Source organism: Aotus nancymaae, unplaced genomic scaffold (assembly GCF_030222135.1).
Source record: "Aotus nancymaae isolate 86718 unplaced genomic scaffold, 86718_ANA_hifiasm-v0.15.2.pri h1tg000067l, whole genome shotgun sequence".
NCBI lineage: Eukaryota > Metazoa > Chordata > Mammalia > Primates > Aotidae > Aotus > Aotus nancymaae.
In genome coordinates, this window is record NW_026988482.1 from 5,486,270 (window position 1) to 5,512,726 (window position 26,457).

Below are 26,457 nucleotides of genomic sequence, written 5' to 3' on the forward strand. Positions count from 1 at the left end.
ATGAGTTTAAAAGAAAAGAAAAAAAAAAAGGAAATGCAAGAGGCCCAGATTAATCAAAACAATCTTGAAACAGAACACAATTGGTAGACTCTCACTTGTTCATTTCAAAACTTACTGCAGGCCAGGCACGGTGGCTCACACCTTTAACCCCAGCACTTTGGGAGGTCAAGGCGAGAGGATCACCTGAGGTCAGGAGATTGAGAGCATCCTGGCCAACGTGGCAAAACCCCATCTCTACTAAAAATACAAAAATTATTGGGCAAGTTAGTGGACAGAAGGGGTAGAGCCTGCTTTGCAGATGATGTAAGGGGACCTGGAACCACATGGTAGGACTGAAGGAAGCCAGCAGGATGCAGGAACAGGGAGACATGTCTGGCACACACCTGTAGTCCCAGCTACTCGGGAGGCTGAGGCAGAGAATCACTGTTCCCAGGAGGCAGAGGTTGCAGTGAACCGGAATTGCACCACTACACTCCAGCCTGGGCACCAGAGTGAGACTCTGTCTCAAAACAAAAAAGAGAGAGAGTGTAAAAAAGAACCTACAGACTTCTAGTTATAGGCCTAGAAGCAAAGAGGAGTTAAAAAAAATAAATAAATAAAAAGAAGAACCTACAGACTGGGAGAATATATCTGAAGGACCCAGAATACATAAAGAGCTCTTACAACTGAACAATAAATAAACAAATAATCAATTAAAACGAGCAAAGAATTTGAATAGTCATTTCTCCAAAGAAGATATACAAATGACCAGTAGGCACATAGGCTGTGGTGGGCTGATCACCCGAGGTCAGGAATTCAAGACCAGCCTGGCCAAAATAGCAAAATCCCATCTCTATTTAAAAAACAAAAAAAGGCTAATGCCCACCTGCACCCAGGTGAATAAAAAAAGGAAAAGAAAAAAAAAGCAGGCCAGTCACAGTGGCTCACGCCTGTAATGCCAGCACTTTGGGAGACTGAGATGGGTGGATCACCTGAGGTCAGGAGTTCAAGACCATCCTGACCAATATGGTGAAACGTCGTCTCTACTAAAAATACAAAAATTAGCTGGGCATGGTGGCATGAGCCTTTAGTCTCAGCTACTCAGGAAGCTGAGACAGGAGAATTGCTTGAACCCTGGAGGCAGAAGTTCCAGTGAGCCAAGATTCCAGCCTGGGCAACAGAAGGAGACTCAAAAAAAAAAAATGCTCAACATAATTAGTCATTAGAGAAATGCAATACACTTCACCCTCATGAGGATGGATATGCCACAAAAAAAAAAGACAGATAATAACAAGCGTGGATAACAAGAAGTTGGAAATCAAAATGGTATAGACACTTTAGAAAATGGTTTGGCAGTTTTTCAAAATGTTAGACATAGAGCTACCATAAGACCAAAAAATCCACCCCAAAGTGTATGCCCAGAATAAACGAAAACAAATGTTTTCAGAGTCTTCACAAGTGTTCATAGCAGCGTTATTCATAACACTCAAGAAATGGAGACAACCCAAATGTCCATCACCTGATGAATGGATGAACAAAATGTGCTATCTCCATACGATGGGATATTATTTGGACAGGCAAAGGAATGAAGTACTGAAAACATCACAAATGGCTAAACCTTGAAACCATTATGCTAAAAAAAAGACAGACACACACACAAAAAGCACTGTATGGCCCAGCGCAGTGGCTCACACCTGTAATCCCAACAATTTGGGAGGCTGCAGGTGGATCACTTAAGACAGGAGTTTGAGACTAGCCTGGACAACATGGTGAAACTCCATTTCTACTAAAAATACAAAAAATTAGGCAGGCGTGGTGGCTGCGCCTGTATTCCTAGCTACTCTGGAGGCTGAGGCAGGAGAATCCCTTGAACCCAGGAGGCAGAGGTTGCAGTGAGCTGAGATAGTGCCACGGCACTCCGTGTTATACCTACTTGTATGAATGTCCAGGATCTAGAGATACAGAGGAGAGAAGCGGTAGGTTGAAAGGAATGGAGAGTGATTGGTAATGGATACAATGTTTATTTGGGAATGATTTTTTAAAGTATTAAAATTAGATTATGGTAATAGTTGCATATCTCTAAATATATTTTAAAACACTGTACACTTTAAACAAGTGAACTATATGGTATATAAATCATATCTAGAAAAACCTGCTTGGCCGGGCGGGTTGGCTCTCACCTGTAATCCCAGCACTTTGGAAGACCGAGGTGGGCAGATCACCCGAGGTCAGGAGTTCAAGACCAGCCTGGCCAACATGGTGAAACTCTGTCTCTACTAAAAATACAAAAATTAGCCAGATATGGTGGCAGGCGCCTGTAATCCCAGCTACTTAGGAGGCTGAGGCATGAGAATCACTTGAACCCAGGAGGTGGTGGTTGCAGTGAGCTGAGATGGTGCCATTGCACTCCAGCCTGGGTAAGAGACACCATCTCAAAAAAAAGAAAAAGAAAAAAAAAAAAACAAACAAACCTGCTTTTAAAAAACCATAATGAGTGACATTCTACAAAATAACTGATCAGTACTTATCAAAAGTATTAAAGTCAGAGCCTGATGTGGTGGTGCCGGCCTGTAATCCCAAATAATCAAGAGGTTATGGCAGGAGAATAACTTAAGCCTAGGAGTTCAAGTCTAGCCTGGGCAACATAGGAAAGACTAAGGCATTGTCACAGATTTGAGGAGTCTAGGAAGAGACTACATGCCATGTGAAATTTTGATCTAATCCTGGAACAGAAAACTAATACTGAAGGAGGAAATTGTTGAAATTCTAAAAAGATCTGTAGTTTATTTAATAATTTTGTACTAACATTAGCTTCCTAACTTTCATAATTATACTATGGTTAAATAAGTTGTTAACTTTAGGGGGTAAATATTAGGAAACTCTCTACACTATTTTGCAACTTGTCTGTAAATCTGATATTATTTCAAAGCGATTTTTCTTTTGAGATGTGGTCTCACTACATCATCCCAGCTGGAGTGTAGTGGTCCAATCTCAGCTCACTGCAACCTCTGCCTCCCAGCCTCAAGCAATCCTCCCACTTCAGCCTCCAGAGTAGCTGGAACTACAGGTACCCACCATCATGCCAGGCTAATTTTAGTACTTTTTCTAGAGACGGGGTTTTGCCACATCGCCCAGGCTGGTCTCAAACTCCTGACCTCAAGTTACCCACCCACTTAGGGCTCCCAAAGTGCTGGGATGACAGGCATGAGCCACAATACTCCACCTATGAAAACATTGAAGTGAGCAATTTAAGAGAGTTTTCAAGCAATCACAATATATAAACATTATTTTGAGCCTGAATAAAACAATAAACATTTACAAGAAAAAGATATTGATATGAAAATTGGGGAAATTTGAACAGAGTAGTTATTTAACAATATGTAAAACTATGTTAATTTTGAGTAGAATGGCATGATTATTTTTGCCAAATAGTCATTTTCTTCCAGAGATAAATACTAGAATATTTACAGATGAAATGATAAGATGATTAGGATTTGCCTCAAAATAATCCGAAGCGAGAGAGGAAAGTGTGGGGGCAGGTATTAATGAAGCAAGATTGAAATGATCATTGTTCCACATGGTGATGGACACATGGAATTAATTACGCCATTTTATCTACTTTTGTACATGTTTAAACTTTTCTTCTTTCTTTCTTTCTTTTCTTTTCTTTTCTTTTTTTTTTTTTTGAGATGGAGTCTCGCTCTATCGCCCAGGCTGGCATGCAGTGGCACAATCTCAGCTCACTGCAACCTCCACTTCCCGCATTCAAGTGATTCTCCTGCCTCAGCCTCCCAAGTAGCTGGGATTACAGGCACACACCACCATGCCCAGCTAATTTTTGTATTTTTAGCAGAGATGGGGTTTCACCATGTTGGCCAGGATGGTCTCGAACTCCTGACCTCAAGCATCCCACCCGCCTTGACCTCCCAAAGTGCCGAGATTACAGGTGGTGAGCCACCGTGCCCAGCCTGAGTCCTCATGTTTTAGGTGTATTACTTGTAAACAATATAGTGCTGAGTTTTGTTTCTTGTCCAGTCTTTATGTGAATAATAAAAAAGATCTTAGAATGCTTTTAACTCTAATCACGTCTTTCCTGACTTAACACGTATAAGAAGTTTAGCATTTTCTTTTGTAGCCGCCCAACTCAGACGTGAATATTATTTCATATCATCAATGTTTATTTAGGTTTACTCACATGCTTAGTATTTTATTTTAGTAGAATTTTCACCTTGCATCTCAGACCTTTGTTCTAGAATTTTCTCCTTTGATTTGAGGTATATTTTTTAAGTGCTGTTAATCGAACTTTCTGCAATAGTGGAATTTTTTTTTTTTTAAGATGGAGTCTCACTCTGTCGTCCAGTCTGGAGTTCAATGGCACGATCTCGGCTCACTGCACCCTCCACCTCCCAGGTTCAAGTGATTCTCCTGCGTCAGCTTCCTGAGTAGCTGGGATTGCAGGCATCTGCCACCATGCCCAGCTAATTTTTGTATTTTTGATAGAGATGGGGTTTCACCATGCTGGCCAGGCTAGTCTTGAACTCCCAGCCTCGTAATCCACCCCCCTGGGCCTCTCAAAGTGCTGGGATTACAGGCGGGAGCCACCGTGCCCAGCCAATGGTGGAAATATTTTATGTCTGCACTGTCCAATATAGTAGCCACTAGCCACACATCATTACTAAGCACCGGAAATGTGGCAAATGTGACTGCATTACTGAATTTTTTTATTTCATATAATTTTTATTTATTTATTTATTTATTACTTATTTATACATTTTTTGGGGACGGAATCTCACTCTATCATCCAAGGCTTCCAGGCTGGAGTGCAATGGCGTAATCTCGGCTCTCTGTAACCTCTGCCTCCCAGGTTCAAGCAATTCTCCTGCCTCAGCCTCCCAAATAGTCAAGATTACAGGCATTCACCACCGTGCCCGGCTAGTTTTTTGTATTTTTAGTAGAGACAGAGGTTTCACCACTTTGGCCAGGCTGGTCTTGAACCCCTGACCTCAGGTGATCCACCCACCTCAGGCTCCCAGAGTGCTGGGATTACAGGTGTGAGTCACTGCGCCCAGCCTCATCTTTGCGTTGGAAGCATTACAACTCTTCTCTTCTAGCTATTGTGAAATAGATAATAAATGATTGTTGACTAGGTGAAGATGCTCACACCTACAATCCCAGCACTTTTGGAGGCTGAGGCAGGAGGATTGCTTAAGGCCAGGAGTTTGAGACCAGCCTGAACAACATAGCAAGACCCATCTCTACAAAAAAATTTTAAAAATTGGCTGGGCATGGTGGCACATGCTTGTAATCCTAGCTACTCAGGAGGCTAAGGCGGAAAGATTGCTTGAGCCCAGGAATTCAAGACTGCAGTGAGCCATGATCCAGCCACTGTACTCCAGCCTGGGCAATGGAGCAAGGCCCTGTCTCTAATAAATAAATAAATAGTCGGGCCGGGCGCGGTGGCTCACGCCTGTAATCCCAGCACTTTGGGAGGCCGAGGCGGGTGGATCACGAGGTCAAGAGATCGAGACCATTCTGGTCAACATGGTGAAACCCCGTCTCTACTAAAAATACAAAAAATTAGCTGGGCATGGTGGTGCGTGCCTGTAATCCCAGCTACTCAGGAGGCTGAGGCAGGAGAATTGCCTGAACTCAGGAGGAGGAGGTTGTGGTGAGCTGAGATCACCCCATTGCACTCCAGCCTGAGTAACAAGAGCGAAACTCCGTCTCAAAAAAAAAAAAAAAAAAAAAAATAGTAAAATTATTAACTACAATTTTTCTACTCTACTATCAAATATGAGAACATATTCTTTCTATCTAACTGTATTTTTTTACCACTTAATCAGCTTCTCCTCTCCGCCCCCACCTTCAGTAAAGGTCTTTTGATGATCAGTTGTTTGTTTTTGTTTATCTGAAAATATATTTATTTCGTCCTTGTTTTTCAAATATAATTTTTCAGCTGGGTGTGGTGGCTCATGCCTGTTATCCCCACATTTTGGGAAGCTGAGGTGGGAGGATCACTTGACCCGGGACCTCAACACCAGCCTGGGCAACATAGGGAGACCCTGCTTCAATTAAGAAAGCATTTTTTTTTCGAGATGGAGTCTTGCTTTGTGGTCCAGGCTGAAGTGCAGTGGCGTGATCTCGGCTCACTGCAACTTCCACCTCCCGGGTTCTAGCATTTCTCCTGCCTCAGCCTCCGGAGTAGCTGGGACTACATGCACAAACCACCACGCCCAACTAATTTTTGTATTCTCAGTAGAGACGGGGTTTCACCGTATTAGCCAGGCTGGTCTCAAACTTTTGACCTCATGATCCACCCACCTCAGCCTCCTAAAGTGCTGGGATTGTAGGCGTGAGTCACCACACCCAGCCCAAGAAAGAAATATTTTTAAAAAGAATTTTTCTGGGAGCCGGGCGGAGTGGCTCATGCCTGTAATCCCAGCACTTTGGGAGGCCGAGGTGGGTGGATCACGAGGTCAGGAGATCGAGATCATCCTGGTCAACATGGTGAAACCCCATCTCTTAAAAAAAAAAATAAAAAATAAAGAATTTTTTTTTTTTTGAGACAGAGTCTTACGTTGTTGCCCAGCCCGGAGTGCAGTGGCACAATTTTGGCTCACTGCAACCTCCGACTCCCAGGTTCAAGTGATTCCCCTGCCTCAGCATCCAGTGTAGCAGGGATTACAGACATGCGCACCACCGTATCCAGCTAATTTTTGTGTTTTTAGTAGAGACAGAGTTTCGCCATGTTTGTCAGGCTGGTCTTGAACTCCTTGGCCTCCCAAAGTGCTGGGATTACAACCATGAACCACTGTGCCCAGCCTAAAAACAAATTTAAAAAAAGAAAGATAATTTTTCTGGGAAGACAATTCTAGGTTGACATTATTTTATCTCAACGCTTTGACGATGTTACGCCATTTTCTCCTGGCTTCCATATTTGCTGTAGTGAAGTCAATCTCATTTTTGTCCCCCTTTAGGTAATGCTGTATATATTTTCTCTCTGGCTATTCCTAATCTTTTTGTTGTTGTTGTCTTTGGTGTTTTGCCACCAATAAGTGCCGCAGGGTTGCTAACCTGTGGCCCACCAGATTCAGGGACTCCTTCCTGTCCAGGCATTGGGGAAACTGGCTATTTCTCTTGGTCAGCTGTTTAGAGAGGAGTTCCCACAGAGGAACTCTTGGCACTGACTGACCCTTATCTATGGTGACCAATCATTTCAGAGGGCCAGGAACGGATCAGCTTCCTTCAGTCCAGGAGCCAGGACTTTCCATTGCTAAAGCTGGGGCAGTTCTAAGCAAACAGGGACAGATGGCCACCCTACCTACTGCTCCTCCTATAAACCACAGCCTTTCCCGTCCTGCGTCACACACGTTCCTCAGAGGGGGCTGGATAAAGAGCAGCCAGGCACAGCTTTGCACTGTTCCTCCAGCCCCTCCTCCCTCTGGATTCAAGCCCCTGATGTTTGGGCTGACCCATTCAGTCACGTGTTTTTCTCCTGGCAATGCTATCTCAGAAATCCCATTGTCTCTCTCCATTCCAGCCTCATTCAGGAAACTCAAGCTCTCTTCAAGAGGGCTGGTCTGTGCATGTCTGGATCTCAGAGTAGCCAGGTAAAATTTTTTTCCGCAGGGCTCTTCTAGGCTCGACGAACATCATGGATGTGGCTGGCTCCCACTTCACAATCCTGGAATGCTCCGCATCAATAGGGATCTGAATAGTCTTAACAATTGTTGGGGAGGTTGGAGCGTAGCACAGCAATGACCTGTAGGGGGCGGTGTTGCCAAACGCCACAAGCCACTCCAGCCTTTGATCAGGAAGGACCCAGCCAAAAGTGTATTTATTGTGACTTTATTTTCATTTTTTCTCCCTTCTCTTCCCTTAGGATTTTGAGTAAAGTTTCTTTTGAAAAATCCCAACCTGTTTCAACTCAACTATGGATAAAATTTGAAGGACTTTTTTTTCCCTCAAACTTCAGCCTAGAAGACAAAAAGGATTGTTATGCCCTGGAGACGAGGGACATCTCTGGAAGCGAAAACAAGAACAGGAAAGAACTCAGATTTTTTTTTTTTAGATAGAGTTTCGCTCTGCCGCCCAGGCTGGAGTGTAGGGGCGTGATATCAGCTCACTGCAAACTCCGCCTCCCAGGTTCAAGTGATTCCCTGCCTCAGCCTCCTAACTAGCTAGAATTACAGTCACACATCACCATGCCCAGCTAATTTTTTTTTTTTTTTTTTTTTTTTTTTTTTTTTTTTTTTTTTTAGCAGAGACCGGGTTTTGCCATATTGGCCAGGCTGGTCTCAAACTCCTGACCTCAGGGGATCCGCCCACCTTGGCCTCCCAAAAGTGCTGGGATTACAAGTGTGAGTCACGCTGTCACACATCCAGCTCAGAATTGTATTTCTTCTGTCATTTTCTAGCAAGCTACAACATGGACCTCGGCTATCCCGTAGTATATTTAGAACTCTTACCTTTCAGAACAACTATTGCAAACCCCAAAGTAACTAGAAAAATAAACAACAGCAATGAATAACAAGCTCAGTCCACTAAGCAACAAGTGAGCCCAGCTGAGAAGCACAAAAGGCACCCGGACTTACCCTCAGAGTGCGCCACCAGTTTAATGCTTCCTGACACCAGAGCCCTGGCTCTTTAGCAGCGCCTAGAAAAGGCCAGCTCTTGTATACGTATCAAGGATGCCCTAAGGGGGATATATCCTACCATTATTTTAATATATTACAAGTAGAATTTTGGAAGAGGAAAAGTGCCATTTAAAGTTAGAAGAAAGGCCGGGCATGGTGGCTCATGCCTGTAATCCCAGCACTTTGGGAGGCCAATCACAAGGTCAGGAGATCAAGACCAGCCTGGCCAATATGGTAAAACCCCGTCTTTACTAAAAATACAAAAATTAGCTGGGTATGGTGGTGCATGCCTGTAGTCCCAGCTACTCAGGAGGCTGAAGCAGGATAATCACTTGAACCCAGGAGGTGGAAGTTGCAGTGAGCTGACATTGTGCCACTGCACAACAGCCTGGCAACAGAGTGAGACTCCGTCTCAAAATAAATAAATAAATAAAATAAAAAATAAAGTGAGAAGAAAACAGGCCAGGCATGGTGGCTCATGCCTGTAATCCCAGCACTTTGGGAGGCTGAGGCGGATGGATCACAAGGTCAGGAGTTTGAGACAAGCCTGACCAAGATGGTGAAACCCCATCTCTATTAAAAATACAAAAATTAACCAGGCATGGTGGCGCACACCTGTCACCCCAGCACCTCGGGAGGGTGAGGCAGGAGAATCGCTTGAACCTGGCAGGTGGAGGTTGCAGTGAGCCGAGATCACACCGCTGCACTCCAGCCTGAGTGACACAGTGAGACTCCATCTCAAAAAAACATAAAAAAATAAATTAAAAAGATGAAAAGAGTTCTGTGGCTGTATGGTGGTGACGATAGCACAACAGTGTGAATGTAAATAACACTGCAGAGTTGTATACTTAAAGATGGCTAACTTCAATCAATTCTCCATGCCAAGGTTAAAAAATTGTTAAGATGATAACTTTTATGTTTTGTGGCATTTTCACTTTAAAAAAAGAGCCTCAGCCTTAGGAAAGCCAGGAATTACTTCTGCTTGTCTGCAGTTGATCACACACTTGGTGACTGACTAGCAACAACCAGTGATTCACTCAGCAAATACTTAGTGAGAATCTGCCATGTGCCAGTCAGTCTTCTAGACACCTGGGCTACAGTAGTGGATAACACAAACAGAAAGCCCGCAGAGCTTACGTTCTACGCTGACTTCATATTCAAGGCTCATTTTGAAATCTAAATGCAGAGGAAGAACCAGAACTAGCCTGGGCAATACAGAGAGATTCCATCTCTACAAAAACTACAAAACTTAGGTGTGGTAGCGTGTGCCTGTTATCCCAGCTACTCTGGAGACTGAGGCAGAAGGATTGCTTGAGTCCAGGAGTTCGAGGCTGTGGTGAGCTATGATTGTGCCACTATACTTCAGCCTGGGCAACACAGCACAACCCTGTTTCTAAAAAAAAGAGAGAAAGAAAGAAAAGAAAAGAAAGGAATGCTGGATGCATCCTCTCTATGCCTGTAATTCCAGCACTCTGAGAGGCTGAGGTGGGTGGATCACCTGAAGTCAGGAGTTCAAGACCAGCCTGGCCAACATGGTAAAACCCCATCTTTATTAAAAATACAAAAATCAGCTGGGCATGGTGGCGCACATCTGTAATCCCAGCTACTCAGGGGACCTGGGTAGGAGAATCGCTTGAACCCAGGAGGCAGAGGTTGCAGTGAGCTGAGATTGCGCCACTGCACTCCAGCCTGGGTGACAGAGTGAGACTCTGTCTCAAAAAGAAAAGAAAATGAACCAGAACTGGGAGTTGACCAAAAAGTAAAAATCGTCCTTTACTATACGAAAAAATGTTCAACCTCAATGAAAAAGATAAATACAAATTAAAACTACACTTATCTTCCTTTATAGATTGGCAAAGTCCAAACTACTGACAAAATACTCTGTTGGTGAGGCTATGGGGAAACAGGCACTCTCAAACATTGCTGGCATAAGCGCAAAATGACACACTGTCCAGGGAGAGCAGTTAAGCAACATCTCCATGAGTTCCGCCAGGGCCTCATCACCCTTGCCAGTGAGTCCAACAACGTACCCTCTGCCAACAAGGCACCCAGCTACCTACATTTGTAGGTAGCTGGAACTGCATCCAATTTGAACCAGTTACTCTAATTTAAGAATAAATTCTAAGGCCAGGCGTGGTGCCTCACACCTGTAATCCCAGCATTTTGGAAGGCCAAGGAGGGCAGATCATGAGGTCAGGAGTTCAAGACCAATCTTACCAACATGGTGAAACCTCGTCTCTACTAAAATTACAAGAATTAGCCGGGTATGGTGGCGGGCGCCTGTAATCCTAGCTACTCTGGAGGCTGAGGCAGAAGAATTGCTTGAACCCGGTAGTCAGAGGTTGCAGTGAGCTGAGATCGCACCACTGCACTCCAGCCTGGGCGACAGAGCGAGACTCTGTCCCAAAATAAATAAATAAATAAATAAATTCTAAGAAATAAATGCAAATTTATAAAGACTATATATAGAAAACGATTGCAGCATTATTTGAAATCATAAAACTGCAAAAAAATCTGCAATGTTTATCGAGAGAGAATGGTTGGATAAACAATGGTATATTCATGCTGTGGAATATTCTGGAATAATTGAAAATGGCTAGGTTTGTCTACATTCCATCATATGTTAAATAAAAATCAAGTTGCAGACAAAATGCATCATCATCAAAATAGCTAATATACCTTCACAGTGTGTCAATGCCTGTTCTAAGGGCTTTCATTTAATTCTCACAAGAACCTTATGAGGTAAGTATTATTATTATCCCATTTCAAAGATGAAGTCCAGGCATAGAGAGGCTGAGTAACCAAAGTTACCCATCTAGGGCCTGGAATGGAAGCCAGGCAGTCTGGTTCTGGCGTACCAGCATATAACCGTAATTATCTAAACATAATTCTGTGTTTGAATACATGTGGATATACATATGTCATGTTTGAATACATATGTATGGGGGGGTGTGTGTGTGTGTGTGTAGGCATATACTCTAGCTCTAGTTCTAGATACATAAACTTAGGGGGAAATGGAAAGAATACCCATCAAATTATTAAGAATGGTTATAACTCCACAGATTCTATAGGATGAAAGAAGTGGGGAAAGGAATTTTTACTTCTTTATGTATTGTGTGTATGCGTGTGTGTGTGAAATTATGTATATGTGATTTCTAGTATATTTCAAGTAAGTTTTTTGTTTTTGTTTGTTTTTTACATGGAGTCTGGCTCTATTGCCCAGGCTGGAGTGCAGTGACACGATCTCAGCTCACTGCACCCTCTGCTTCCCTGGTTCAAGTGATTCCCCTGCCTCAGCCTTCGGAGTAGCTGGGACTACAGGCACCGGCCACCACACCCGGCTAATTTTTTGTATTTTTAGTAGAGACGGTGTTACACCATGTTAGCCAGGATGGGCTCAATCTCCTGACCTCAGGTGATTCACCTGCCTTGGCCTCCCAAAGTGCTGGGATTACAGGCATGAGGCACCGAGCCCGGCCTCAAGTAAGTTTTTAAACAACAACAACAAAAATAACAGTTTGAGAGAGTCTTCCTGAGACTCATCTATTAAAATCATATCCATATAGCTACCAGTCTACAGAATTTTAAGACCTAGATTTACCATAAGCACAAATGCCTTTCGGCAGCGGATTCACTTCCCCAGATTGCGGGAATCATTGAAAATAAATTCTGCAAGTGGACTTACTTTCCATACCCAATCCCGGGGGGGGGGGGGCGGGGGGGAGAGAGAGAGAGAGAGAGAGACAGAGAGAGAGAGAGAGAGAGAAGTGTGTGTCCTATTTAATTCCTCCCCCGCCCCCCACCCTTCTACCTCTGGATTTGCAGGGCAGCTGAATATTCCTTTTCTACAACGTCCATTCATCTAATTGAAAACTTTTACTTAGTTGCCTTCTGCCTTTCCTTTTCTAGGCTAAATTTTCCAAAATCAAATGGTTTTCGTTCCGCTCCTTAACGAGGGAAGAAATGACAGATTCGTCGGTCCCACGAGTCGGGCGCCGGAGCACGACGGGTTAAGTCGGAATCGCCACGTGGAAACAAGTCTCAGCCTCGCGAACTCCAAATCCCGACGTGCAGCGCGGGGCGGGATGGGAACAGTTCACAGGAACTGCAGAAGCCTGTGGTGTGGAACCTGGACAGGCCCCGTGCAGAAAGGACGCGATGCCTTACAGAAAAGCTCCTTGCCTCCCAAATGACGCCCAGCCTGCCTGCCTCGTTCCACCGCTTTCCCACGGTCCCGCCCCTCTGCAGAGTTGGTTTATTCCCTGCAGCCACCGCTTCTTTCCCCAAAGAGAATAAGGTGCTGGTGCGCCTTCTCAGGCCTGGGGCCTTTACGCCTGCACTTTCCTCTGCCGGGAAAGCTTACTGCTTAACTCCAGTACAACTTACTGGTGTGCCTAGATCCACCCGCGTCTCCACTCTGCTTAAGACAGAGGAGGCCGATAGGCTGGATGAATGAATAGATGAAGACACAAAATAGCCACTGTTATCCCCACATAACTTGGCAGCAAGATTGTGGAACTCTGAAATCAGATAGGGTTCCAATACCAGTTCTTCCACTTACTAGCTGGGTAAACGTCCTTCATCTCTCTGGGAGTTCAAGAAATGTTTGCTGAACGAACGAATAAGATGTTTTGCAGAGATATGTGACGAATCAAATGAGATGATGCTTGCATCGTGCCTTGCCCACAGTCAACGCCCAGTGGAATTACTAGTCCCCTTACTATATGCCACCTTCTCTATTTATGCAGGTTGTGGGTTCCTCGCAGCGGGGGGACATCTGGCTCGGTTCCATCTCCCCAAGGCGCTGGGTGCCCAGAATTTTCTAGAATGAATGCGGAGGGCTACATATTTCACATGCGTGGGGCGGGGAAACTGCTGGACGTTTACAGATTCCGGATGGCGCCGGCCCCTTCGCGGCGACCACAAATCCCATCACGCCGCAAGAATCTCGGCTTGTTCCCATAAAAATGAACGCCTACGATACTTGCAGACCGAGTATGACGTCTATGGGACCCCACGCCTACCCTGCGCCTCCACTGGCCGGGACAACCGTGACCTGTTCCCACTCCTCGCGCCTCCGGGATCAGCCTCAGACCCCAGTGGGTTCCCGGAAAAGACGCATGCGCACTGCTCCCTCCTCGTCTCCTCCCCTTCGTTAATTAGTCCTTCGCCTTTCAAGTGCTGGATCTTTTTGTCCCCTACTGCGTGCGGTGTCAGCTTCCTTGCGGAAGTGGTGGCCGTGGGAGAAGAAGATGGCGGCCCCTGTGGTGGCGCCGCCTGGTGTGTTGGTTAGTCGGGCCAACAAGCGCAGCGGCGCGGGGTCGGGAGGCGGCGGTGGCGGGGGAGCCAGAGGGGCGGAGGAGGAACCGTCGCCGCCCCTGCAAGCAGTTCTGGTGGCCGATAGCTTCGATCGCCGCTTCTTCCCCATCTCCAAGGACCTGCCTCGGGTGAGCTCCGCGCACGCGAGCAGCCAGAGGGCAGGGAGGTTGGCGGGACTGGAGCAAGTTCTCCTTTCGGCTAACTAGTACAGCATGCCCCTGAAGGACTTGTGTCCATGCTGTTATCCTAAAACCGAGTTTATGTGGTTAGGAAGGAGGCAGAGGGTCTGTCTAAACCCTGATGACTGCTGACCAAGTGAGTGGCTGGCAGGTTTGGGGGCACTCGTAACGTTGTCCACCTCGGGTTTGAGAGGAAGGAAGAGAGCTAAATGTAGAAACAGCACTTGAGAAAAGCCTTCACGCGGGGATTCAGTGCCCCTAGAAGAGGCAGCGCCGCTTTTAACCTTGCAGATGATGGATGCTTAGGTGAAAAGAAACGACCTTTTGCCTCTGAAAGGGCTGTAATAATGCCTTAAAAAGAGGGGGCTAGATCTCGGGCAGTGTACTTTTGTTTTTTCCTTCCAGGTTCTAATGATAGTGCCGTCTGTCGAAAGGACAAAATGGGTTTAGTGGTTGATTGCCATTTTGCCATCGCCCCCGAGTTGTCTAGACAATGGGGAACTGAACTCAGCTAGGTCGTTCAGCAGTCCTCAGTTCAAAGAGAGGGAACTGCACTGGATTTAAGGAAAATCCTCCCTGATTCCCTCGAAAAAGCCTAATGGCTGTTCATTTTTGAAAAGTGATGGGAGATGGCTAACCTCTGACTCTTAGAAAAGGATCAAGGAAGGAAATCTTATGGGGAAGAAGGCCTTAGCAGTGCTTAAATTTATGGAAATGATTGATTTCCAGTATTGCCCTTTGCCAGCGGTGAACTGCCATTCTGTCACAGCTCTGTGTCAGATACAAGGCACATAGATTCTGTACTTACCATCCCCAAATTGCAACATCTCAGACTCAGGCTTAGAGCATGGCATGAACATCAACGGCAGGAACCCGTTTACCTTTGAATTGGAAAGAGACAGCAAAACTACACTGTTTGGAAATACTAACATAAGAGTGAAAATTGTTGCAATGGGGTACCCAGAGGGATTTGAGAACTCATTTTTTTTTCATCTTCTGTCCTTCAGGTCCTCTTGCCCCTGGCCAATGTTGCATTAATTGACTACACTCTGGAATTCCTGACTGCCACAGGTGTACAGGAAACGTTTGTCTTTTGTTGCTGGAAAGCTGCTCAAATCAAAGAACATTTACTGTAAGACCCTGCAACTTTTCTTTGCATATTTCGCCATCTTTTTCCAGTTTTTTCAGGAGGAATGTAACTAACTAAGGGGAAATGTGAGAGGGGAAAACTGTCTACTCAGATGTCATTGTAAGTTCTAAGGGTATTTTGTACGCTTATCAGGAGGTGAGCAGCTGAAACCTTGTATCTGTCTGTCTTGGGTTTTCTGTGACAAAGTTTAAAGAATGAATTTGTTTTTTTTTTTTCTGAATGTCACTTACAAAGTTTGGTCCCAGTGGACTTTGCTTTTATGTAATGGCTTCAGTATGGAAGTTACAACAATAACATCTTTGTTTTTCCACTGAGATTCTAAATCTTGTTTGTTCTCACCTGCAAGGATATAAATGAGCTCCTTGTCATCTTTGTATTCCCACTGCCTAGTTCAGTGCCAGGCATGTAGTGAGCACTTACATGTTTGTTGAAATCTTGAAAAATAGAGAGTCTCATCACTTATGGAAATCCAGGAAATATAGACTAGGACATTAGCATAGTCTCTATCAGACAATTCCTAAATGTTATATGGACTGCAGAAAGGGAAAGCCGACATGAAGTGTGTTCCTAGGGTACTTTGTGTATTCTAGGTTTCAGCAGGATTTTGAGTTCAAATCGATGTTTGGGGACAGGGGTCAAGGTATGGAGACGAAATAACCATGTTTATTTCCTAACCCATAAAACAAGACTGGTGGCCGGGCGCAGTGGCTCACGCCCCTCATCCCAGCACTTTGGGAGGCCAAGGTGGGCGAATCACGAGGTCAAGAGATCGAGACCATCCTGGCCAACATGGTGAAACCTTGTCTCTACTAAAAATACAAAAATTAGCTGGGCCTGGTAGCGTGCACCTGTAGTCCCAGCTACTTGGGAGGCTGAGGCAGGAGAATTGCTTGAACCTGGGAAGCAGAGGTTGCAGTGAGCCAAGATCGCGCCACTGCACTCCAGCCTGGCGCCTGGCGACAGAGCAAGACTCTGTCTCAAAAAAAAAAACAAGACTGGTGACACCAGATGCTGAAAGCATTAATTATAGTTCATAATTCTCTTTGAAGTTGAAGACGCTGGCAAGAACCCAAAAAAGCCACCCAGAAGGACTGTGAACGCTGAATGGGGGAGAATAATGGGGAAGGCTCGTGTGATCTTTGTGCTTGATATACTCATGCCCCTCACCCTTCTCCCTTTAGGAAGTCCAAGTGGTGCCGCCCTACATCTCTCAATGTGGTCCGAATAATTACATCAGCACTGTATCGATCACTGGGAGATGTCCTCCGTGATGTTGATGCCAAGGCCTTGGTGCACTCTGACTTCATTCTGGTGTATGGGGATGTCATCTCAAACATCAATATCACCAGAGCCCTTGAGGAACACAGGTCAGGATGAGAGAATGACAGGAACAAGGATTAAAGGCCAGCAGAGCCCCGAGGCTGCATTTTTGCAGCTCTCTCCCTCCTGTCCTTTATAGGTTGAGACGGAAGCTAGAAAAAAACGTTTCTGTGATGACGATGATATTCAAGGAGTCATCCCCCAGCCACCCAACTCGCTGCCCCGAAGACAATGTGGTAGTGGCTGTGGACAGTGCCACCAACAGGGTTCTCCATTTTCAGAAGACTCGGGGTCTCCGGCGTTTTTCATTTCCTCTGGTGCGTGGATATCTGGGGTCCTTTGAGGTGGGGAAGTAGCAGGCTTCAGTGGGAGAAACAAATTTAAGTCCTATCACCTCTCCCCACAGAGCCTATTTCAGGGCAGTCGAGATGGAGTGGAGGTTCGCTATGATTTACTGGACTGTCAAATCAGCATCTGTTCTCCTCAGGTGAGCTCTTCAGGGCTGGGGCTGCACACCCAGAGAATAGAACTCTACGGGTCTGTTATTGCCCCCCTTAGAAGGCCAAGGGATACTTCTCCCTCTTTATTTTCATTATTATTTTTTGAGATAGTGTCTCACTCTGTTGCCCAGGCTGGAGTACAGTAGTGTGATCTGAGCTCACTCAACCTCTGCCTCCTGGGTTCAACTGATTCTCCTGCCTTAACCTCTTGAGTATCTGGGATTACAGGCACACACCACCATGCCTGGCTAGTTTTTGTATTTTTAGTAGAGGTGGGATTTCACTGTTTTGACCAGGCTCGTCTTGAACTCCTGGTCTCAGGTGATCTACCCATCTCAGCCTCCCAAAGCGCTGGGATTACAGGCATGAGCTACCACACCCAGCCCTGTTTTCATTTTTATTCATATATATATTTTTTGAGACAGGGTCTCACTCTGTGGCCCAGGCTGGGGCACAGTGGTGTGATGATGGCTCACTGCAGCCTCGGCCTCCCAGATTCAAGTGATCCTCCTGCCTCAGCCTCCCAAGTAACTGTAACCACAGGCATGCACTACCACCAATTTTTGTATTTTTTAGTAGAAATGGGGTTTTACCATGTTATCCAGGCTGTTCATGAACTCCTGAGCTCAAGCTATCTGACCACCTTCCAAAATGCTGGGATTACAGGCATGAGCCACCATGGCTTTTTTGTTTTTTGTTTTTGAGACGGAGTCTCACTCTGTTGCCTAGGCTAGAGTGCAATGGTGAGATCTCGGCTCACTGCAACCTCCGCCTCCCAGGTTCCAGTGATTCTCCTGCCTCAGCCTCCCAAGTAGCTGAGATTACAGGCACGTACCACTGTGCCTGGCTAATTTTTGTATTTTTTAGTAGAGATGAGCTTCACCATATTGGCCAGGTTGGTCTTGAACACCTGACCTTGTGATTCGCCCACCTCGGCCTCCCGAAGTGCTGGGATTACAGGCGTGAGCCACCATGCCTGGCCTTTTTTTGTTGTTTTTTAAAGAATCTGTCGTAAAGCAAAGATCTTGTATCCGGTATCCCAGTGGAAGTCTCTTTGGAATTCTGGTCCATGTCCAGCTGTCACAGGGTTTGCTAGGTCTCTGGGGAGCTTATCTGTGTTCCTAAATAGTACTTAATATTAGCCCACTCCACCTCCTTCCACAGGTGGCGCAACTCTTTACAGACAACTTTGACTACCAAACTCGAGATGACTTTGTGAGAGGTCTCTTAGTGAATGAGGAGGTGAGAAAAGTCTTCCAATGCCTCTTTAGGAGAGAGGAGAAGGCTATGATTGTATCTCATGCTGGTAACTTTTGATCCCTTTTTGTGTTTTATTGAGGCATAGGACAGAGGAAAAGAGCTAGGGGCGGGAGGAACAGTACACGAAGAAAAGTCTTTGTGGCAGGGAGAGGCAGAGGGGAACTTACAAGGATTACAGAAGTTGTACTTGGGGCGTTCTTCTTGTCTTTCATGCCTGGGTGACCTCCCTTTCCTTCTCATTCAGATCCTAGGGAACCAGATCCACATGCACGTAACAACTAAGGAATACGGTGCCCGTGTCTCCAGCCTACACATGTACTCGGCTGTCTGTGCTGACGTCATCCGCCGATGGGTCTACCCTCTCACCCCGGAGGCGAACTTCACTGACAGCAGCACCCAGAGCTGCACTCATTCCCGGCACAACATCTACCGAGGGCCTGAGGTCAGCCTGGGCCATGGCAGCATCCTAGAGGAAAATGTGCTCCTGGGGTCGGGCACTGTCATTGGCAGCAATTGCTTTATCACCAACAGTGTCATTGGCCCCGGCTGCCACATTGGTGAGCACAGGTGGGGAATCAAGCCAACTATCCTAGGAGCAGGAACCTGGGGGAGGCCCTGTCTCCAGAAACACAAGGGATGGTTACACCAGGGACAGTCCCTGGGAATAAGGAACTGGAGTGGCTAGCTCAGGAAAGGAGGAAACAGGGATTTGAAAACAGCAATACCTTAATTCGTGGCCCGTGAGCCTCATTGGATGGCTCTTCACATTCCAGAGTACCCTATAGTCACCTTCAGGAGCAAGTGGATAATTAACATGCGGTAATAACATCTATTTCATGTATTACAGTTTACAAAGGGCTTTTATATACATTGTTTCATTTAATCCTCATAATTTACAAATGAACAAACAGGCTGGACAAGGTTTTCTTGCCCAAGACCATTGGTAATAATGGGACCTGAATCTGGGTATTCTGATTGTAAGTCCAGTGTTCTTTTTAGCCTACTGTAACTGCCTGGTTGGCCTCATGGTAACTCATTTTGGTTGTAGGAATGTGATGCTTCTAATAGTACTGCCCTTTGCAGGAACAACAATAAGGCTCAGATTCTAGGGGCTGAGCGTGGTTGCTCATGCTTGTAATCCCAGCACATTAGGAAGCCATGGTGAGAGGATCACTTGAGCCCAGGAGTTCAAGACCAGCCTGGGCAACATGGTGACACCCCTTCTCTAAAATAATACAAAAATATGCCAGGCGTGATGGCACATGCCTGTAGTCTCAGCTACTTGGGAGGCTGAGGCTGGAGGATTACCTGAGCCTGGGGAGGTTGAGGCTACAGTCAGTCTCGATCATACCACTGCACTCCAGCCTGCGTAACAGAGTGACACCATGCCTCAAAAAAAAAAAAAAGACTTGGATTCTAAAATGTACCAGAAGAGGTGGAATTATTTGGTTCTGCTTGTAGACATGGATATAATTCTACTAAGGTTTTGAGTTCAGAGGATCCCCAGAAACCCTGAAGGTTCTCAGGTTCTTAAGCCCTGTATATAATCCATAATTGTAAACTTGGTGAAGTGCGTTGTCTTCTCAGGCCTGGGTTTAGAGGGTGGGATGGGGAATGAGAGCTAGGCGGGAGCCGTGCTGGTGTCAGTCACCCCGTCCTCTATGAAGGGCTCTGGTCTGCAGTTGGAGCGCTTAGTGACCCAGAGGCCTTCCCATCCTGAGCCAGGTGATAACGTGGTGCTGGACCAGACTTACCTGTGGCAGAGTGTTCGAGTGGCTGCTGGAGCACAGATCCATCAGTCTCTGCTTTGTGACAATGCTGAGGTCAAGGAACAAGTGACCCTGAAGCCACGCTGTGTCCTCACTTCCCAGGTAAGACCTGATCTGTACTGTGCACAGACCCCTAATTGAGTGGCAGTCACACTGAGCCAGAAGGAGCATTATTTCCACCCATAATCCTGACTGATTGAGAGTCCAAATCTAGTGGTTTCATTTACCTTCTAGCCTTAGTTTAAAAAAAGAAAAATTTGCTCTCGTGGTCAGGATGGACTTTTCCTCCGCACCCTAACGGGTCTGTGTTTTTCCCCCTAGGTGGTAGTGGGCCCAAACATCACGCTGCCTGAGGGCTCGGTGATCTCTTTGCACCCTCCAGATACAGAGGAAGATGAAGATGATGGCCAGTTCAGTGATGATTCTGGGGCTGACCAAGAAAAGGAGAAAGTGAAGATGAAAGGTGTGAGACTTGGCAGCTGTGGGGCATCTATGTGTGTCTCTGCCAAATGAAAGAACCAGTGTTTCCTCCTGGCGGGATTGGTGCTGCTTCGGGGCCCTCTCTAGAGATCGTTGTCTTTTCCAGGTTACAATCCAGCAGAAGTAGGAGTTGCTGGCCAGGGCCACCTCTGGAAAGCTGCAGACGTGAACACGGAGGAAGAGGAGAAACTGCAGCACAGCCTGTGGGGTGAGCTAGGCCTTATGCCTGCCCTCCTCCTACTGGATCTGAATGTTTTGAAGGATAGTGAATATTTCAGAGTCACATTACTTATTCGCTCCTTTATTCATGCAGACAGGGCAGGTATATTGATCTCTGTCAGTGGCTGTTTTTTTTACTCCTTACCTATTATGGCTTCTCAGAACTCAATATCAACATGGAAGAGGAGAGTGAAAGTGAAAGTGAACGAAGTGTGGATGCTGAGGAGCCGGACAGCCGGGGAGGCTCCCCTCAGATGGATGACATCAAAGGTGAGTGGCTGGGGGAGAAAAGCGTGGACGAGTTTATTCTCTTCTCACATGGATCAACTCGCCAAAGGCTTACGTTCCTCAGAAGGGGTTTGGTGTAGTCAAGACTAGATGACAGAGCATTCTGGGATGATGTCGGCCCGTGAACTTATGCTTGCTTTGATTTCAGTGTTCCAGAATGAAGTTTTAGGAACCCTGCAGCGGGGCAAAGAGGAGAACATTTCTTGTGACAATCTAGTCCTGGAAATCAACTCTCTCAAGTAAGAGCAGTCCATTCCTGTTCTCCTCAGGGCAATCCCGGGAAGGTAGAGGCTTTCTCATAAGCGTTTCTTCTCTGAATAGGAACCTATTCCCTCGACATCCCAAATGGAGAGACCAGTAGTATTTGGAGCAAGGAGAGCATTATTAAATTCTAGCCTCAGCATAGACTTTCTCCTTCCTAAACCCTCCCCTTTCATATTGTTCCATCCAACTTCTCCAGTGTCTGTCAGAGTCATAGTTCTAAGCATGCTGAAGGGCCAGTGAAGGCCCCGGTGTCACCCCAGTCTCCCCACAGGTATGCCTATAACATAAGTCTAAAGGAGGTGATGCAGGTACTGAGCCACGTGGTCCTGGAGTTCCCCCTGCAGCAGATGGATTCCCCGCTTGACCCAAGCCGCTACTGTGCCCTGCTGCTTCCTGTGAGCAAAGATTGGAGCTGAGTACAAGGGATTGGGTAGAGGCAGATCCACATCCTTGCTGTACTTGACTTTAAAGGAAATCAGGAGTAGACTGTCTTGTTATATTGGGTGTATGTTACATCTGGTTCCTTTCTCCTTGCCTCTGGAAGCTGGTTGGGCTCTAGAGCAGCCTTGGCTGGTTCAGAGGGGTCAGGTTGAGTTCTATACTGACTGGCCTTCGCCACTCCAGGATTCATACCATACTAGGCCCCCAAAGGTATACTCAGAAGGAACCTGGACATTCACTGTATGGCAGCGATTTGACCCAATACAGGATCAGCCTTTGGGGTGGGAATAGGTATTTTGAGGCAGCCTACAGTATCTGATCCCCTTCACCTTCCCTAAGGAATCTCTTTCTCCCAAGCCCTGCCAACAATTCCCGAGTCCCTCTGACGTGACTCCACAGACCCTGTATCATCTCCCTCTTGTCCACCCATGTCATCAATATGGATTTGCTTGGATTCCAGGTGTAGGTGAATGCTCAGGAATATATTGCAGCTCCCTTCTTTCTTCCATAGCTGCTCAAGGCCTGGAGCCCTGTTTTTAGGAACTACATAAAGCGTGTAGCCGACCATTTGGAAGCATTAGCAGCCATTGAGGACTTCTTCCTGGAACATGAAGCTCTTGGTTCTTCCATGGCCAAGGTAAATACGATCTCAAGCCTCATTCTTCTGTACTTGCTTTCAAATGAGGGTTGGTGACCCCCCATTGGGAGACATAAAATAGAAGCTAATGTGGCCGGCCAGGCGTGGAGGCTCACACCTCTAATCCCAGCACTTTGGGAGGCCAGGGTAGGTAGATCACAAGGTCAGGAGTTCAAGACCAGCCTGGCCAACATACATCTCTACTAAAAATACAAAAATTAGCCGGGCATGGTGGCGTGTGCCTGTAGTCCCACCTACTCGGACAGCTGAGGAAGGAAAATCGCTTGAACCCAAGAGGTGGGGGTTGTATTGAGCCGAGATCACACCACTGCACTCCAGCTTGGGCAACACAGTGAGACTTCATCAAAAAAAAAAAAAAAGCAGCAGCAGCTAATGTGAATCAAATATGGCCCATCCACTCCCAATGTCATGCTTATAGCTAGAATAGTGCTGCTTGGAGCCAGGCTAGTAAGGTAGCCATTCTGGGGGTGGCCTGGAAATGTGCAAAGCTCTCCCCAGCAATAGTTCCAGAAGTTAGACCTGCCCCAGAAGCAGAGCAAACAGCTCACTCCTGTCTGTTTTGGAGGAAGCTACTCAGTGCATAGAGGGATCTGAGGGCCTGGTAGAGTATCCTGCTGGACTCTCCAAGGCCCCTGAGGTCTCTTTTATTGGCCTTTTGCAGGTACTGATGGCTTTCTACCAACTGGAGATCCTGGCCGAGGAAACCATTCTGATCTGGTTCAGCCAAAGAGATACAACTGACAAGGGCCGGCAGTTGCGCAAGAATCAACAGGTGAGTCCTGCTGCCCTGTCGCCGAGATGGTCCGGGCCCCTGGACTCCAGGGTGGTTGGTTTCTGGGGCTCTGGTTGTTAGAGCTGTTTATCTGCCAAGAGGAGCAGGAGAGTCATGTGCACCTCCCCCAGCCGATCGCTCCTCTGCTTCCTTACAGCTTCAGAGGTTCATCCAGTGGCTAAAAGAGGCAGAAGAGGAGTCATCCGAAGGTGACTGAAGTCACACTGCTGCTCCAGTGGGTGTGGCTGAGTGCCCTCCTGGCTCCTGAGCTGGGACGAGTGAGGAACTAGCTGCAGAGGGATGAGTGGCCACCATCCAGGCTGAGACTTAAAGGAGCAGAGGCTGGAGCTGCAGTATTCTTCTCACTGCCAGCCACCATGTGTCTCCCGCCCTGACTGGAGCTGGGATGTGGGAAGTGGGGCTAGAACAAAGCTTCTGCCTAGGGAGGAGCTAAGCAGGCCCTGCCGTTGGAGGAAGGCCAGAGGAACAGCTTTGTGCTCCGGCTTTCCCTCGGGGAACAGCAGAGAGCAGCTGGCGCTCTCTGCTACTTGTATATGTTAATATTAAAAAAAAGAGAGCGGTGCATTTGGTTTCTCTCCATCCCTGACTAATCAGCCTGTGAAGTATGTGACCAGTCAGGGTAGCCTTTCCGCAACACCTGGGGGAGAGGGATGACAGGTGTGCCGGCCACTAGGTGGTACTGTGGCACCTTGCTAATTAACCTTTCCCATGGATCCTGGATAATGGAGGGCCGAGGTTCTTTTCCAGCCTCTGGACCAACTTGTGGTCCTAGGGTGCTGTGCCTAAGTTTGTTTCCACAGAGTCTCATCTGAACACTTTTCTGCCAGAGGGTTATGTTGCCGACTATACGTAAAGCCCATTAGACATGCCAGTCTCTCTCACGTGCGTTTCCAGTTGATCTGGTACTCGTTCTGTCAGGGAAGCTGGGCCATTCTTCATCTTAAAAATAAGGAAATCAGCTCAGGGTCACATGACTCTTGAGGGGTAAAGCTAAGGACTTTCAGAATCCAGAACTCTGCCCTTCAGCATACTGTGTTTCAGTGAAGGGGAAATTGGCCCCACAGACAAATATAACCCAGAGCCAGTAATGGAGGTCCCAAGAACATAGGAAGGCCCTGTGGAGGGTGCTTTCCCTTGACATGAGAGTGTTTGCCATGTGACAGGCAAGTCATTTTCACATATAGTTTCATTTAACCCTCACATGAGACTTATGAAGTCTTATCCCCATTTTCAGATAAGATGCCTGAAGCTCAGAGAGCTTCAAGTAACTGATAGAGCCAGGTTTGATACTGGACTCTGGAGCTGGAGCTTGTCACTTTGCTGTATCACTTTAACCTCAACCAAAAGAGGCATGCCTTTCTGTCTTTTCTTTTTGAGTTCCTTGTCTTCATATAGTGTCAATAATTTTGGCTGGGTGCTGTGGCTCATGTCTGTAATCCCAGCACTTTGGGAGGCTGAGGCTGGCAGATCAGCTGAGGCCAGGAGTTTGAGACCAGCCTGGCCAACATGGTGAAACCCTGTCTTCAATAAAAATAACAAAAATTAGTCAGGCGTGGTGGTAGAATGCCTGTAATCCCAGCTACTCGAGAGGCTGAGGCAGGACAATCACTTGAACCCGGGAGACAGAGGTTGCATGAGCCAAGATCACACCACTGCACTCCAGCCTGGGTGACAAGAGCAAGACTCTCAAAAAAAAAAAAAGACACAAACAGAGGACAGGGTGACTGAAGTCTCCTTGGGGGTATGAAGGTATCACTGGAAAAGGAAAAGACAGGCTAGCCAGCGTTTGGCTTAATTAACTTTTCTAGTAAATCTCAGTTTCTGTCTCGTCAGGTATAGGTTCTAGTGTCTAGTGTGAAAATCCTGGCGTTACGGTGTGGAGTTAGTACAGCAATGAGATATAAGTAACTTACAAGGCATCCCTGATCTGTACCAAATGTATAGCAGAAATCAGAAGTAGTCTACAAAGCATTTTTGGAAAGAGATTACTTCCAGCCAGGCTCATGCCTGTAACCCCAGCACTTTGGGACGCTGAGGTGTGCGGATCATGAGGTCAGGAGATCGAGACCATCCTGGCTAACACAGTGAAACCCCATGTCTACTAAAAATAAAAATAAAAAAAAAAGCATGGTAGCAGGCACCTGTAATCTCAGCTACTCAGGAGGCTGAGGCAGGAGAGTCGCTTGAACTCAGGAGGTGGAGGTTGCAGTGAGCCGAGATCGTGACATTGCACTCCAGCCTGGGCAACAAGAGTGAAACTCTGTCTCAAAAAAAAGGCACATGACCCAATGATAAGGAAAATGGGAGGTGACAATGAATGAGGGATGTCAACATTTTGGAAAATGAAAAACAAGAGTGAACAGTGGCGTAACAAAGCAGAATGAGGTGGGTTCTACCTGCTGAGGAAGTTAGTGACAAGAAGCAAGCCAATGTGCCCTTCTGAACCTAGAAAAGGTTCAGCACCTCGGAGGAGGGTATGGACTGATGCTGAGAACTAGGGGTGGGGTGGAAGGAGATTACACAAAGATCTGCATAAGCAAAAGCCCCACCAAGTCCCAACCTCATCTGATCCAGCCGAGTGATTACCCTTACTTCTCCCCTGCATTAAATGGGAGATTCCGTCTCTGGAGAAATGGTAGGGGAAAAATGAGCAAAGATAGACTTTAGGTTTCCTAAGCCCAAAGGTCACAGTTTTCCAGACTGACTGCCCACCTGTGCCCAGCATAATGAATGAAAAAGCCCATGAAGTTTCAGAATGTCCAGGAAAACTTAAACTATCAGAGCCTCTGCATTCAGGAGCAGGCATGGTGGGGATAGAGGTGCAGTATTAGACTGAAAATGAAGAATTAAGTGAAAGTATATGAGCGGTGAGACTCAACACCAGCACATACTGACGTAACCTCCAGTCTATAAAGAAACAACTGCAGGAAAAAAAATGCCTACGCACACTGACAATTTTGGTTTCTTCAACAACAAAAGAAGTCAGCTTTCCCCCGACGTGATCACCCTACAGTGAAGCCTGTTGGTTGATAATAAGTCTTGTACATACACTGAACTTCCAATCTGCTCTTTGGTATTTCTCCGTTAAATATGAATAGACAGCCAAGGACCACTAAACACCTGAGTAACCTTCCAGTATGACAGACCAAAACAAACAAACAGAAAATTGAAACAATGACAAAGTAGGGAGCTTTTTGAAAAC

The 26,457-nt window shown here is 46.4% G+C and overlaps 1 protein-coding gene and 1 long non-coding RNA gene across 2 annotated transcripts in view; one reads left to right on the forward strand and one right to left on the reverse strand.

Annotated features, from left to right (window-relative positions):
- The window catches only part of LOC110569046 (uncharacterized), a 49,325-nt gene extending 35,471 nt beyond the window's left edge, over positions 1–13,854 (reverse strand). Inside the window, exon 1 of the long non-coding RNA XR_010338934.1 lies at positions 12,427–13,854. This is a non-coding gene — a long non-coding RNA (uncharacterized LOC110569046). The remainder of the gene's footprint in view (positions 1–12,426) is intronic.
- On the forward strand, positions 13,839–23,817 carry EIF2B5 (eukaryotic translation initiation factor 2B subunit epsilon). The gene is made up of 16 exons (XM_021674488.2): positions 13,839–14,062; positions 15,121–15,245; positions 16,445–16,630; positions 16,723–16,900; positions 16,990–17,070; positions 18,248–18,325; positions 18,588–18,900; positions 20,069–20,214; positions 20,434–20,575; positions 20,699–20,800; positions 20,974–21,081; positions 21,248–21,338; positions 21,635–21,758; positions 22,316–22,441; positions 23,124–23,234; positions 23,392–23,817. Exons 1-16 carry the CDS (start codon positions 13,868–13,870, stop codon positions 23,449–23,451), a joined length of 2,166 nt encoding a protein of 721 aa, XP_021530163.1. The 5' UTR covers positions 13,839–13,867; the 3' UTR covers positions 23,452–23,817.
- The last annotated feature ends 2,640 nt before the right edge of the window (positions 23,818–26,457 follow it).

Excerpts from the sequence above, each read along its gene's own strand:
- EIF2B5 (XM_021674488.2), top strand. The coding sequence starts at position 13,868 with ATGGCGGCCCCTGTGGTGGCGCCGCCTGGTGTGTTGGTTAGTCGGGCC. Across the intron at positions 16,901-16,989 it reads GGCGTTTTTCATTTCCTCTG|AGCCTATTTCAGGGCAGTCG; the intron begins GTGCGTGGATAT and ends CTCTCCCCACAG. Across the intron at positions 17,071-18,247 it reads TCAGCATCTGTTCTCCTCAG|GTGGCGCAACTCTTTACAGA; the intron begins GTGAGCTCTTCA and ends CTCCTTCCACAG.